Genomic DNA, 12,563 nt, shown 5'->3' with positions numbered 1-12,563 from the left:
TAGTGGCCCCCTGGGGGACCACCCTCTCCACTTTCACCTCATCTGTAAGGTGGTCACCTTCAGGTTCACACCTGGACATGACTCTCAACCTCCAGGGGCCTCAGTATATTTACCTGCAGGGTCAGGAGAGAGGAGATGAGATAGGAAAATTTCTCAGACACCACATCTCTCCCACCCCCCCAACTCCTGAGAGGCCAAGTTCCGTTTCCAGGACTGTCTATAGTCTCTCCCCCTGGGCTTCCTGTTGGGGTGTCCTCAGCTCCACCCCAGAGCTGACACTTCCCTCCCTGACATAGGGAGCAGGATCTGCTCTGTACTGGGAGAGGCAGACATGGTGCCCCTGTTGTTCCTGCTGTTCCTGCTGTGGGGTGGTGAGTGGGCCAGGGGATGGGGGATGGGGCAGTGGGAGGGGGATGGGGCTGTTTCTGAGCCTCTGTGTCCCCCTCCCAGGATCTCTGGAGGAGCAGCCAGGCTTTGAGCTCCAAGTGCAGGAGTCTGTGACGGTGCAGGAGGGTCTGTGTGTCCACGTGCCCTGCTCCTTCTCCTACCCCTGGAGTTCATCGTCTTCCTCTACTGAACTCTACACCTACTGGTTCTCAAAAGAAGACAGCGTATGGTACGATTCACCTGTGGCCTCAAAGGACCCAAATAGACCAGCAAAGACAGCAACCCAAGGCCGTTTCCTCCTCATGGACACCACGAACAACAACTGTTCCCTGCAGATCAGAGACTCCCAGAGAAGTGACACAGGAACATACATGTTCCGAATGGAAAGAGGAAGTGTGAAATATAGTTACCAAGAGAAGATGCTTAAATTGCAGGTGACAGGTAAGGCAGGGGCCCCGGAGAGAACTCTGAGATGTGGAACTCGGTCTTGGAACAGGAACCAGACACTGGGACACTCCCTGATCCAGGCCTTGGGCCCTGGGTGGTCAGAAGAGACAGGGCCTTGGTGAGTTCTGGCAGGGCCTTTCAGGGTCCCACTCTGAGTCCTAAACCAGGCGTTCAGGCACCTGTCTTTCTCCTCCCTCAGCCCTGACAGAGAAACCCCACATCCAGATAAGGGAGCCCCTGGAGTCTGGCCGTCCCACACAGCTGGCCTGCAGCCTGCCAGGGGCCTGTGAAGGGGGACGACCTCTCACCTTATCCTGGGCGGGAGCGGCTGTGGACTCGCTGGACCCCCGGAACCTCAGCTCCTCAGTGCTCACCTTCATCCCAAGGCCCGGGGACCATGGCACCAACCTCACCTGTCAGGTGAAACTGGAATGGCCTCAGTTGACCACACAGAGAACCATCCAGCTCAATGTCTCCTGTGAGTGTTTCAGGGGTGGCTCAGTCTGAGTGGGTAATGGCACGGGCAAGTGTGTGGGTGGGTGGGTGGGTGGTGTGTGTGTGTGTGTATGTGTGTGTGTGTAGGAGGCTGAGCTAACCTGAGAACACTCATGCATGTTGGGTGGTGGGATCTGCATGTAGGTGGGGAGAGGGCCAGAAGGACAGCACTCCCACCTTTCTGATTTCCACCGCCCATCGTTGGTGTTAGGGGTGTCTTCCACCCCATTCCTCCCCTCTGAACTGGGGCCATATTTTTCTATCCCAGATGTCCCACGGAACCTCACCATAGGCGTCACCTTCAGAAATGCCACAGCTAGGCCTGGCCAGTGTGGCTCAGAAGTTGAGCTTCGACCCAGGAATCAAGAGGTCACAGGTTAGAATCTGAGTCACGGCACATGCCTGGTTTCAGACTCTATCCCCACTAGGGGGCGTGCAGGAGATAGCCTATTGATAATGTTTCTCATCCATCTTTCCATCTCTCTATCCCTCTCCCTTCATCTTTCTCTCTAAAAATCAATAAAAGCGTATTTTTTAAAAAGAAATGTCACAGGAAAGAACCTCGGGTCTCTGGACCAGGAAATATCCTCCTGACCATGGTGGAGCAGAGGGGGGAATCTGAGTTTGAATGGGACCAGACTTGGAAGGGCAAGGACTAAAATTAGAGCTTCTGCCAAAACCGGTTTGGCTCAGTGGATAGAGCATCGAACGGTGGACTGAAGGGTCCCAGGTTCAATTCCAGTCAAGGGCATGTACCTTGGTTGTGGGCACATCCCTGGTAGGGGGTGTGCAGGAGGCAGCTGGTCGATTTTTCTCTCTCATCAATGTTTCTCTCTCATCGATGTTTCTAGCTCTCTATCCATCTCCTTTCCTCTCTGTAAAAAATCAATAAAGTATATATATATATTTTTTTTAAATTAGAGCTTCCTTGCTTACATCCTCTTGGTAGGTGCCTATTCCTGTGTTCCACTGCCCCTACCCCAAGTCCCTCTCCCTCTCCTTGTCTTCATTTCTCTACCCAAAGCCTTCAAGATTCTGCAGGCCACTTCCCTTACCATCCTGGAAGGAGAGGCCCTAAGGCTGCTCTGTGTGGCTGACAGCAACCCCCCTGCCGAGCTGAGCTGGTTCTGGGGGTCCCCAGGACTGAACGCCACCCCCATCTCCAGGACCGCCATCCTGGAGCTGCCTCGTGTGGGGCCAGCACAGGAAGGGAACTTCACCTGCCAAGCTCAGCACCCACTGGGCTCCCAAAATGTCTCTCTCAGCCTCTTCGTGATCTGTGAGTGGGGAGACCCTAGGGGACAGGACAGGTGGGTTCTGGAGAGATTAAAGCCACCGCTGACCATTTTCCTTACTTCCCACAGATCCCCCACAGCTGCTGGGACCCTTCTGCTTCTGGGAGGACCAGGGTCTGCACTGCAGCTGCTCTGCCAGGGCCCAGCCGGCCCCCTCCTTGCACTGGAGGCTGGGGGCGGGGCTGCTGGAGGGGAACCATGGCAATGCCACCCACGTGGTCACCTCCAGCTCAGAGGGGCCCTGGACCAACAGCTCCCTGAGCCTCCGTGAGGGGCTCAGCCCTGAGCTCAGGCTCAGCTGCGAAGCCCAGAATGTGCACGGGGCCCACAGGGCCTCGATCCTGCTGCTGCCAGGTCAGGGCCTGCTGGGGGCAGAGGCTATCACGGAGAAAGGAGTGGGTCAGAGAGCAGGTGGAGCTTGGGGAGGGGGCTGTGGCCTGGACAGGAGTTACTGCTGGCACAGGGCCTGCATCTCCTGCCTGAATGAACCTGCAGTGGGTTATGGCTGGAGGTGGGAAGAGGAGAGACCGAGTCTTGGGAGTGGGTGTCTCATGCCCCTCTTCTCTGCAGAGAAATCAGTTTTCCAGGTGGGAGTGGCTCTTGGAGGTGCTGGAGCCCTGGCCCTGCTGTCCCTGTGCTTGTGTCTCATCTCCTTCTGCAGGTAAGCCTCTGTGCCGGGGAGGTGCAGGGAGCTGTGTGGTAGGGAGTGCCGAGAGATGTCGTTGAATTTTGCAAAAACAGAGCTTAGTACGTCAAAAGGGGACATTTTTGCGGAGTGAGGAGTAGCCACTTTTTTACGGTAACATTTCCATGTCTTTGAAGTGTTCAGCTCAGTGACCTTAGTTCAGTCTCAGAGCTGTACCCCCAACACCACAATCAATTTCAAAGAGTTTTTTCATTGGCTCAAAATGAAAACAAAGAAACGCTAGCCCTGGCAGGTGTTTCTCAGTGGTTAGAGTGTCAGACTGTGAGCAAAGAATCCTGGGTGTTGATTTCTGATCAAGGGCATTTCCTGCATTGTAGTTTTGTTCCCTGGCCCTGGTTTGAGCATATGCATGAGACAACCAATTCATGTGTCTCTCTCACATCAACATTTCATTATTTCTCTTTTCCATCTCTTCCCATCCTCCCTCACTTCTATTTTCTCTAAAAATCAATGGGGAAAAAATATCCTCATGTGAGGACTTAAAAAGTAAAATAAAATAGAAATTCCACATCCATTAATAGTTATCCAACTCCATCCTCCCCCAGCTCTAGGCAACCACTATTTCTTGTTTCTCTAGACTTGCCCATTTTGATCTTTCATATAAATGCAAATATAGGATACATATTTTTTGTGACCAATTTCATTCACATAGCCTGAGATTTTTAAGATTCATATGTCAGCACTGTATTGCTTTTTATTTATAAACTATCAATAGAAGCCTGGTACATGAAAATTCATGCACTGGAACGAGGGTCCCTAAACCTGGCCTGTCCCTCTCAGTCTCGGAGCTCCCAGGGGTGGGAAGTGATCTGGCAATCAGTGGAAGGTGATGCCTTCATCACACCTCTGCTGCTGCCACTGCCAACAGCACCAGCGTCAGCCGGCCCTGGTTACCTGAGCCACGGGGGTCCTGGGTGGCTGGGCAGCTACCATCTAAGGCTTGCCTGTGCCTTGGGCCAGCCCTAGGTAAATGGGGGGCTCAGGGAACTGGGGGGCTCCAGGGGCAGGACCAGTCCTGCCACACACCTGCTGTCCTGGCAGGGCTGAGGGGTCTGGGAGCCACCATCTTGTGGCTGTGAGTGCTGCCATCTTTGAAGGCATGGCAGTCAATGAGCATATTCACTTCTTATTGGCTGTGGGGTGCCACCATCTTTGTGAGGGTGTGACAGTCAATTAGCATATTCCCTCTTTATTAGATAGGCTAATAAAAGCCCATAACATGAATATTTGTGCACAGGGTCACAGGGTCCCTCAGCCCAGCCTGCCCCTTCTCACAGTCCAGATGCCTCAGGAGATGGCCTACTGATATCCAACTGGGCCAATCAGGGGAAGGCACCAACACAACACCCCACTGCTGGTGCCACAGCAGGCCACCACGGCTGCAGGCCCTCGGCCCTGGCTTCTTAGTACTGGCCCCACCAGCAATCTGGGGCCAGGCCATGCCATCTCGGGGAGGGGCTTTGGGAGGTGGAGGCACAGCAGGTTGCACATTGTCCAGCCTCTGCAAAGACATAGGGTCAGAACTGGCCCAGACAGCTGCCTCTGTGGCTTCCTCTGCAGAAGAGGCAACACTGGGACCGGGACCTCAGAGCCCCCTCTCCCACAGCCTCTGCAGAAAGGGCTGTGGTGCTGGACCAGCCCACACCGCCACCTCTCCCGGGACACAGACACTCGTAGCAGCTGCTGCTGTCTGGACAGACGTCCAGAAGACATCCGGTCTAATTAGCATGTTACTTATTAGTACGGATATTCCATAATATGAATGGGGCACATTTTACCTGTCCATTCCTCCACTGATGGACATTTGGGTTGCTTCTACTTTTTTGGCTACCATGAATTACACTGATGATGACTCGTGTACAAGTCTATTTGTGTGAAAGGGATCTTGGTGATGGACATTCCTTCTTGGCCAAACTCCTAAGCCATCCAGGGTACAGGGTCCTCACCTGCATCTCAGGAGTGTCTCTGAGTCTGGCCTCAGGATCTGGATGCCTCTGTTGTCGGTCAGGGAGTGAGGGCAGCTGACCACCTATGCTTGAGCCATTCTAACTGCTGACTTCTTCCCTTAGAGTGAAAGCCCTCAGGAGGCAAGCAGCCGGGAGACCGAAGGTCACGGATGATGAAGACCCTGTCATGAGCACAGTCACCTGGGTGAGTGACGTGGATGTCTTCTCATGCCGTGTACGGGGGCTGGGCATGCCCATTCAAGGATTCCACACTGAACTCCTCCACATTCCCCCTCACCCGCTCCTCTGTGGCCAGATGGACAGGCAGCAGAGAGTTGACTTCTCCCCTTCATTTCCCAGAACCCATGGTCAGCCTCCTGCCTCAGGCCTGCTGATCACTGAGCCCACCTCACCTCTCTGATAGGTCCAGGCTGCCAGAACTTTCTCCCCAAAACTATTACTTTCCATCCATTGTGGGCATGTTCCTTCACCTCAGTTTCCCCATCTGGAAATGGGAATAAGGATATCATCCTTACTGGGTTTCTCTGAGGATGAAATATGATCAGTAGGGCCTCCATATGGTCTAATCATTTGTAGTACTACAGAATTTAACTAAATGGGTAAATACTTGAGTTTATAAGACATGTGTGTGGAATAAGAGGATGACTGGAAAACTGTTCTATAAGGACCAGGCTGTCTTATACTCCTCTGACTCCCTACTCTCTCCTTCACTCAGGGTTCCAAGCGAAACCTTGGGCTAGACAAGCCCCCAAACCAAGGGTTGCCCACAGAGGATCCCCCTCTGTCAGAGGAACAGTGGGAAGTCTACTACGGCAACCTCAGCTTTCACGGCATGAAGCCACAGGGACCTGAGGACCCGGATGCTAACAGCAGCATCAATGAGTACTCAGAGATCTAGAAGACAAGCACATGAGAACTCCCTCAGAGCTCGGTCCTGGCCAGAGGCACTGCAGATCCTCTGTGGGAAAGAAATCCAGGACTAATCGACCTTGTGGCACGATTATCATTAACTACTGTATGAGCAGAGCAGAAAGAAGACAGGTGACGGGATAACAGAGATGTGGTTTCAAAGACAGGCTTTGGCAAATCCTAAGGCAGTGGTCACCCACTGGTGGTCCATGAGGTTCGAAAGGCTGGCAACCACCATCAAGGCAGGGTCATCAGGTGGCGATTCACCTCATTTGTCTGTTGCTCAGTGTCCCATTCTATGCAGTGGCCATGCATTGTGCTCAAGGCTGGTTGTGTGCATTAAATATACTGGAACATGAACATCCACCAACAGAGGTTTTGTCACAGATGTGTGCCCAGGACTGGCTGGTCTCTTTTTGAACAGGAAGGTCCTGCTGGCAAGGGCTCCTGAAGCCAGTCGTGACCGGGCACAGTGGAGAGGGGGATAGCTTGTTGGTGCCATTTTTTCATCCCAGAATGCTTCAAAGCCTCCTGACTTGGAATTCGGTTCATGAAATTGTTTCTTATCACTTCTCTGGGATCATCTCGCCTCACTTTTACCTGTTCATTCTCCCAGCACCTACTGACCACCAGGCCCTTTCTTATTCCGTTTAAGGGACCCACAGGGATCTTGCCAACAGTTTGGGGACCATACCCAAATCTGACGAGGTATTATATCACCAAAAATGGTACAGGATTCCAGGGCAGGATGAAATAGGAAACTGAGGCAGAAATTTTATTTTTTTTAATATATTTTATTGATTTTGTACAGAGAGGAAGGGAGAGAGATAGAGAGTTAGAAACATCGATGAGAGTCATCGATCAGCTGCCTCTTGCACACCCCCTACTGGGGATGTGCCCGCAACCAAGGTACATGCCCTTGACCAGAATCGAACCCGGGACCTCCCAGTCCCCAAGCCGACACTCTATCCACTGAGCCAAACCGATCTCGGCTGAGGCAGAAATTTTAAAGAAGGCCAAACATTGTGAGCAATTTGCAGCCAGCTTTTAACTAACAAGCCATTATCTTCTCCAGCCAAACACACCAGCGAAAATGGTTAAAAGTCTTCCTAAAGAGCACATGCAGAAAGAGAGCGGGGAATGGAAAAGAAAAAGAAGGATAGTATTACTATTTAAGAAGCCTGCAGTCTCAAGGCTTGGAAGATAAACCTGTTAGTCCTTCTAATGAATTCTGGGAAGGCCACTACAATGTGAAAGGGGGACTTTGAGAATGCATCTGTACCAAAATAGTCAGCCACGGAATTTTGAAACCTATAGACAGGAGGGTGTACAAAGCCTCAGACCGGCTCCCTTTTCTAAATTAGCCAGAAAAGCCCATCTGTGCTCCAAGCCCGATAAAATGAGATAGGTTTGCATGCTTTGCCTTTTCAATGAATGTGCATGCTATAAATGCTTTAATAAATCAGCTTTTCACAATGCAGTCTTTGGAACAAATTCATTTGCACCAGGAGACATGGATGCAAGTCAGGAACACTGACTGGGGGGACCGTCCGCTAACCTGTCTGGTGTTGGTGGGAGGTGCCTCTTACAAAAAGACTTATTCAGGCAAAAAGAAAGGGTTTGCCTTGCTATGGCGAGCCATGTGCACACATCGAGCAACGGAGAAGCTGGAAGGAAGCCCTTTTCAGAGGGGAAGGGGAAGTTAAGGGGCGGGGCTGAAAGGACCATGGAGCTCTGTTTTAACCATAGAGTGTTTCCTGTAGGGCTCTCAGCTCTGCAGGGGCCCAAGACAACGCCTCCCACAGGTCGTCCCGATTCCTGTGTGGGTGGCACATTTGGACAAGCCAGAGAGCTGACCCTGACTCTCTCCCCCACACTCCCCTTCCTGGCTCCCTCCATTTAGACCATACATCACAGGCACCTTCCCCTGGCATTTATCTACTCACCCAGCCTCTCCCCATGGCCTTTTTCCTTAAATCCTCCATGCCGGTTCCTACAGAAATTGTTGACATTTGAGACCTATAGCATGGAGGCCACGCCTCCTTGCTTGCTTTCATCTGGCGCACACCTGCATGTCTTCAAACCTGAGTGCTTGGACAGACTTGAATTGGGAAGGTGGACTGAAGAACGAGTGGGTATTCTTTCTCCTCAGTAGTTGAACTAATTAATTTTTTTAAAGAAAGTTCTAAAATAAATGCAGCCAAAATTCACCAGTGATACTGTAGCTAGCATAAGTGCCTAACAATAAACATTTTTTAGTCCTCATCCAAGGAGATTTCATTGATTTTTTTATAAAGAGGGGAAGATAGGAAGACACAGAGAGAGAGAGAAACATTGATGTGAGAGACAAACATCAGTTGGTTGTCTTCCATACATGCCCCGACTGAGAATCTAAGTTGAAACTTAAGTATGTGCCTTGACCAGAAATCGAACCCCCAACCTTCTGGTGTACTAGAGACAATGCCGCAACCAACTGAGCCACACTGGGCAAGGCACAATAAATTCTTTTGATTGTAAGTGCCTGACATTAAGCTATTGGTTGCCAAGGCATCCATATTGCCAACTAGACAAATAGCCAGGTTGCCCCTCCAATGAAGTTCGCTTTTTCATTGTTCTTTGTTAACCCTCACCTGAGGATAGCTTTCCATTGATTTTTTTAGAGAGAGTGGAAGGGAAATGGAGAGACAGAGGGAAACATCAATGTGAGAGAGACACAGCGATGGATTGCCTCTCACACCCCTAGCAGGGACAGGGAACCTGCAACCAAGGTAGCTGCCCTTGACCACAGGTGAACCCAGGACCCTTTAGTCTCTGGGCCGAAAATCTATCCAATGAGGCCAACTGGCTATGGCATGAAGTTCCCTTTGAGAAAGCTCTGGGTGGCCTAGATCAGCGTTTTTCAACTGCTGTTCCGCGGCACACTAGTGTGCCGCGAGATGTTGCCTGGTGTGCCGTAGGTGCAGACAAGACAAGAATTTTATAATTTTTCACTATTTTGTTTACTTAATATTTCATAATAAAGTAATTATAAAATACTTCCTTTGTGTTTATTTGATTCCTATTCAAGAGAATTACTTTATATATAGTCAATATAGGCACAGAGTTAAATTTTTTAACATTTTCTAATGGTGGTGTGCCTCGTGATTTTTTTCATGAAACAAGTGTGCCTTTGCCCAAAAAAGGTTGCAAAACACTGGCCTAGATAACACCATTTGAGTGACCCTGCTTTTCCCTTCCTGAACTTGAATTCCTGCTCCTATGTTTGAAGTCCACCAATAGAGAACCTGCAACACCCTAAGCACCACAACCTCCACCCCAACAGAGGCTGAACTCTACGTCCTCTCTGTCTCTCTACCTTCTGAGGGGCCCTCGGTGTGTTTTGTGTCCTCCAGGACTTGTAAGTACAATTGACCCCCTTCTTCCCGGGAGATATACCCCAAGATCCCCAATGGATGCTTTAAACCGCAGATGGTACCCAACCTTATATATAGTATAATTTTTCCTTATACAAACCAAAAATAGATTTTGATGTGTAAATTAGATGTGAACAATAACAACGAATAATATAATAGAAAATTTATAACAAATATGCTGTAATGAAGGTTATGTCAATGAGGTCTCTCCTCTCTCCAAATATCTCCTGGTACTGTACTCACCCTCCTGCCTGCACTGATGTGAGATGACACACCATGCCTCCATGATGGGCTAGAGGGCGGTGATTGATGTAGGGATTGTGCTGTAGCCTTGGGCTACTATAATCGTGACTTCCACACAAGCACCACAACGTCAGGACAGCTGATCAGATAATCTGGACAGCTACTCAGTGACTAACAAGTGGGTGGTATATACATAATGAAGACACCACACAAAGGCCTGGTTTATCTTTTATTAGGACAGACAGGGAGCATGAGAATCATCATACAATTCAGAACATTTCAAAATTCATGAATTGTTTATTTCTGCAATGAACAATAAATTATTTTGATTATAAGTGCCTGACATTATTATCGGACCATGGTTGACCACGGGTTACAGAAACCACAGAAAGCGCAACTGGTGGAAAAGGAGGAGAACCATTATAACAAACCTGTGTCTTCAATGTTCCTTTATAGTATGGCTGACTCACCTGAGGATAAGCTTTTTTTTTTTTTTTAATGTTGACTCTATTCCAGATGACCCCTCCCCCCTTGCCTCCCTACACCCTACACCCATCTCCCTAGGGCTTCCACACATTATTTTCTGTGTCTATGGGCTAGGCCAGTGGTTGGAAAACTGCCACTCTAAAGCCACACGCAGCTCTTTGGCCCATTGAATGTTTAGCAAAGGCCAGCGTAGAAGTACCTTAATTAAGTGAATAACAATGTGCCTACCTATATAGTTTAAGTTTCAAAATTTGGCTCTCAAAGAAATTTCAATCATTGTACTGTTGATATTTGGCTCTGTTGACTAATGAGTTGGCCAACCAGTGGGCTTCGGTTGATCTCTTTACTTCCTCTCTGCCCTCCTACCTTCTGAGTTCTGTCATTTTGTTCCATTTATCCATTCCTCTGGTCCTATTTTGTTAATCAGTTATTTTGTTCTTTAGATTTTATGTAGGTTTTTAGGGAGAAATGAGGGAGAGAGAGAGATTGAGGCATTGATCTGAGAAAGAAACAGCAATTGGTTACCTCCTATGCATGGCCCAACTGGGTTATAAAACCCCAAACCTAGGTATATTCACCAATTGGGAATTAAACCCTTAACCTTTTTATACAGAGAACGATGTTCCCACCAACTTAGCCTGACCAGCGCTTCTTAGGTCATTTGAAATCTCCAGCACCTAGCATAATGCACATCCAAGGCAAATGTTCAAATGTATTTATGAATGTTTCAAAAGCGTCACCTCCCTTCAAATAGGGTTTACTGTGTTAGGTGAATTCCCATATTGCTGGTGCCAGTGAGAAAACATGCAAACAGCTAACAATCTTTCCAGCCTATGCACAATAAATGCATATGATCAATATTTCTTCTTGTTATTATCTGTGTCTTCCCATTCTTCCTCTTTTTAAAAAATATATATTTATTATTTCAGAGAGTAAGGGAGAAGGAGAGAGATAGAAACATCAATGATGAGAGAGAATCATCGATTGGCTGTCACCTGCACACCTCCAACTGGGGATGGAACCTGCAACCCAGGCACATGCCCTTGACTGCAATCAAACCTAGGACTCCTCAGTCCCCAGACCAAGACTCTATCCATTGAGCAAAACTAGCTAGGGCCCATTCTTCCTCTTCAGGCCCGGCTTCCTCCCCAGGTCCCTGCTTCTCCTTTACTGGCCTTGCCTTCCACCAACATTACACTTCTCTTTAGGTCACACTGATATTTTAATTCCTAGTGGTGGCCTGACCTACTTAGTAGATCCCCTAAGACATGTAGCAATTCATTGGGGGAACTTCCTCTTTTGGGGACATTTTGGTGGCAAATGCTAAATGGAATCTTAGTTCAAAACAATAAGGCAACCAGAGAGGTGAGAGAAAAAGCACAGAGATGAGCCCAGCCCACTCCCACCCCTTCTCCTGACTTTTCCTTCCCAAGAGGAACCCAGCCTTTCCAAAGCCCCTCGGGCTTAGGTGCCCTGATGGCCTAAGGCTGGAGACCTCGGCCTTGTGAGTTTGGGACCTTGGCAGAGCTGAACCTAGGTGTGCTCCAGAACCATGGACAGCGCCAGCCCTCTGAACAACAGCTCCCCAGCTGGATGGATCGCCCCCTGGAGGTCAAGCCTTGCTCTGTCTCCTGTGGAGGTAAGGCTGAGGAATGAGGCTGGTGACATTCCGTCCTTTGAGACAGATGTGCAGCCAAACTCCTCCTGAGTCTCCCCCTGGAACCACCTTCATCCTAGCGAAGAGGAGACAGCTACACATACACATGCATTTCTAGAGGTCATTGGGTCCTTTGTCCCTCACCCCTTCCAGAAAATCTGTCAGACTCCTCCCCTTCCCTTACTTCCTCCTTATTATTGTGCTTTTAAACCATTTCTGGTACTGTCAAAGAACTCTGCACAATGCAAAACGTGATCAGTGAGCCTTATCTGTGCCTGGAAGAATTCCAAGTCCATGCTGTCAGCTGAAGTGAAGAAGAAATAGCAGAAGTTGTGTTGAGAAATTGTATGTGGAGCTGGTAGGTCACGCAAATAAATTCTAAATTTTAATTTATTCTACATAAAGTTTAAATATTCAGAGTGTGGAATGGTTCTGTGTCCCTAGTGGACCACAGCATGAGATAGTTGTCCTTAAGAACAGAGCAAGGTAGGCCAAGTTGGGGGGTGGGAAGACTTGGAAAGATGGATAAATTTTTTTTTTAATGTTTGGAGTCAACAA

General features: G+C 49.0%; 2 protein-coding genes across 2 annotated transcripts in view; one reads left to right on the top strand and one right to left on the bottom strand.

Moving 5' to 3' along the window:
* Positions 1-12,563, bottom strand: part of LOC118714889 (sialic acid-binding Ig-like lectin 14) — a 66,802-nt gene that overhangs the window by 39,093 nt on the left and 15,146 nt on the right. The gene's annotated exons all lie outside the window — the stretch shown is intronic.
* On the top strand, positions 212-6,592 carry LOC118714926 (sialic acid-binding Ig-like lectin 14). Its single transcript, XM_045578884.1, has 8 exons — positions 212-371; positions 451-828; positions 1,034-1,312; positions 1,598-1,705; positions 2,354-2,608; positions 2,694-3,285; positions 5,400-5,481; positions 6,013-6,592. Exons 1-8 carry the CDS (start codon positions 332-334, stop codon positions 6,193-6,195), a joined length of 1,917 nt encoding a protein of 638 aa, XP_045434840.1. The 5' UTR covers positions 212-331; the 3' UTR covers positions 6,196-6,592.

Source organism: Pipistrellus kuhlii, unplaced genomic scaffold (genome assembly GCF_014108245.1).
Source record: "Pipistrellus kuhlii isolate mPipKuh1 unplaced genomic scaffold, mPipKuh1.p scaffold_m20_p_108, whole genome shotgun sequence".
NCBI classification, from domain to species: domain Eukaryota; kingdom Metazoa; phylum Chordata; class Mammalia; order Chiroptera; family Vespertilionidae; genus Pipistrellus; species Pipistrellus kuhlii.
The sequence above is the reverse complement of the archived record's forward strand: the minus strand, read 5'-3'. Positions and strand labels throughout refer to the sequence as shown.

Excerpts from the sequence above, each read along its gene's own strand:
- LOC118714926 (XM_045578884.1), top strand. The coding sequence starts at position 332 with ATGGTGCCCCTGTTGTTCCTGCTGTTCCTGCTGTGGGGTG. Across the intron at positions 372-450 it reads GCTGTTCCTGCTGTGGGGTG|GATCTCTGGAGGAGCAGCCA; the intron begins GTGAGTGGGCCA and ends TCCCCCTCCCAG. Across the intron at positions 829-1,033 it reads GCTTAAATTGCAGGTGACAG|CCCTGACAGAGAAACCCCAC; the intron begins GTAAGGCAGGGG and ends CTCCTCCCTCAG.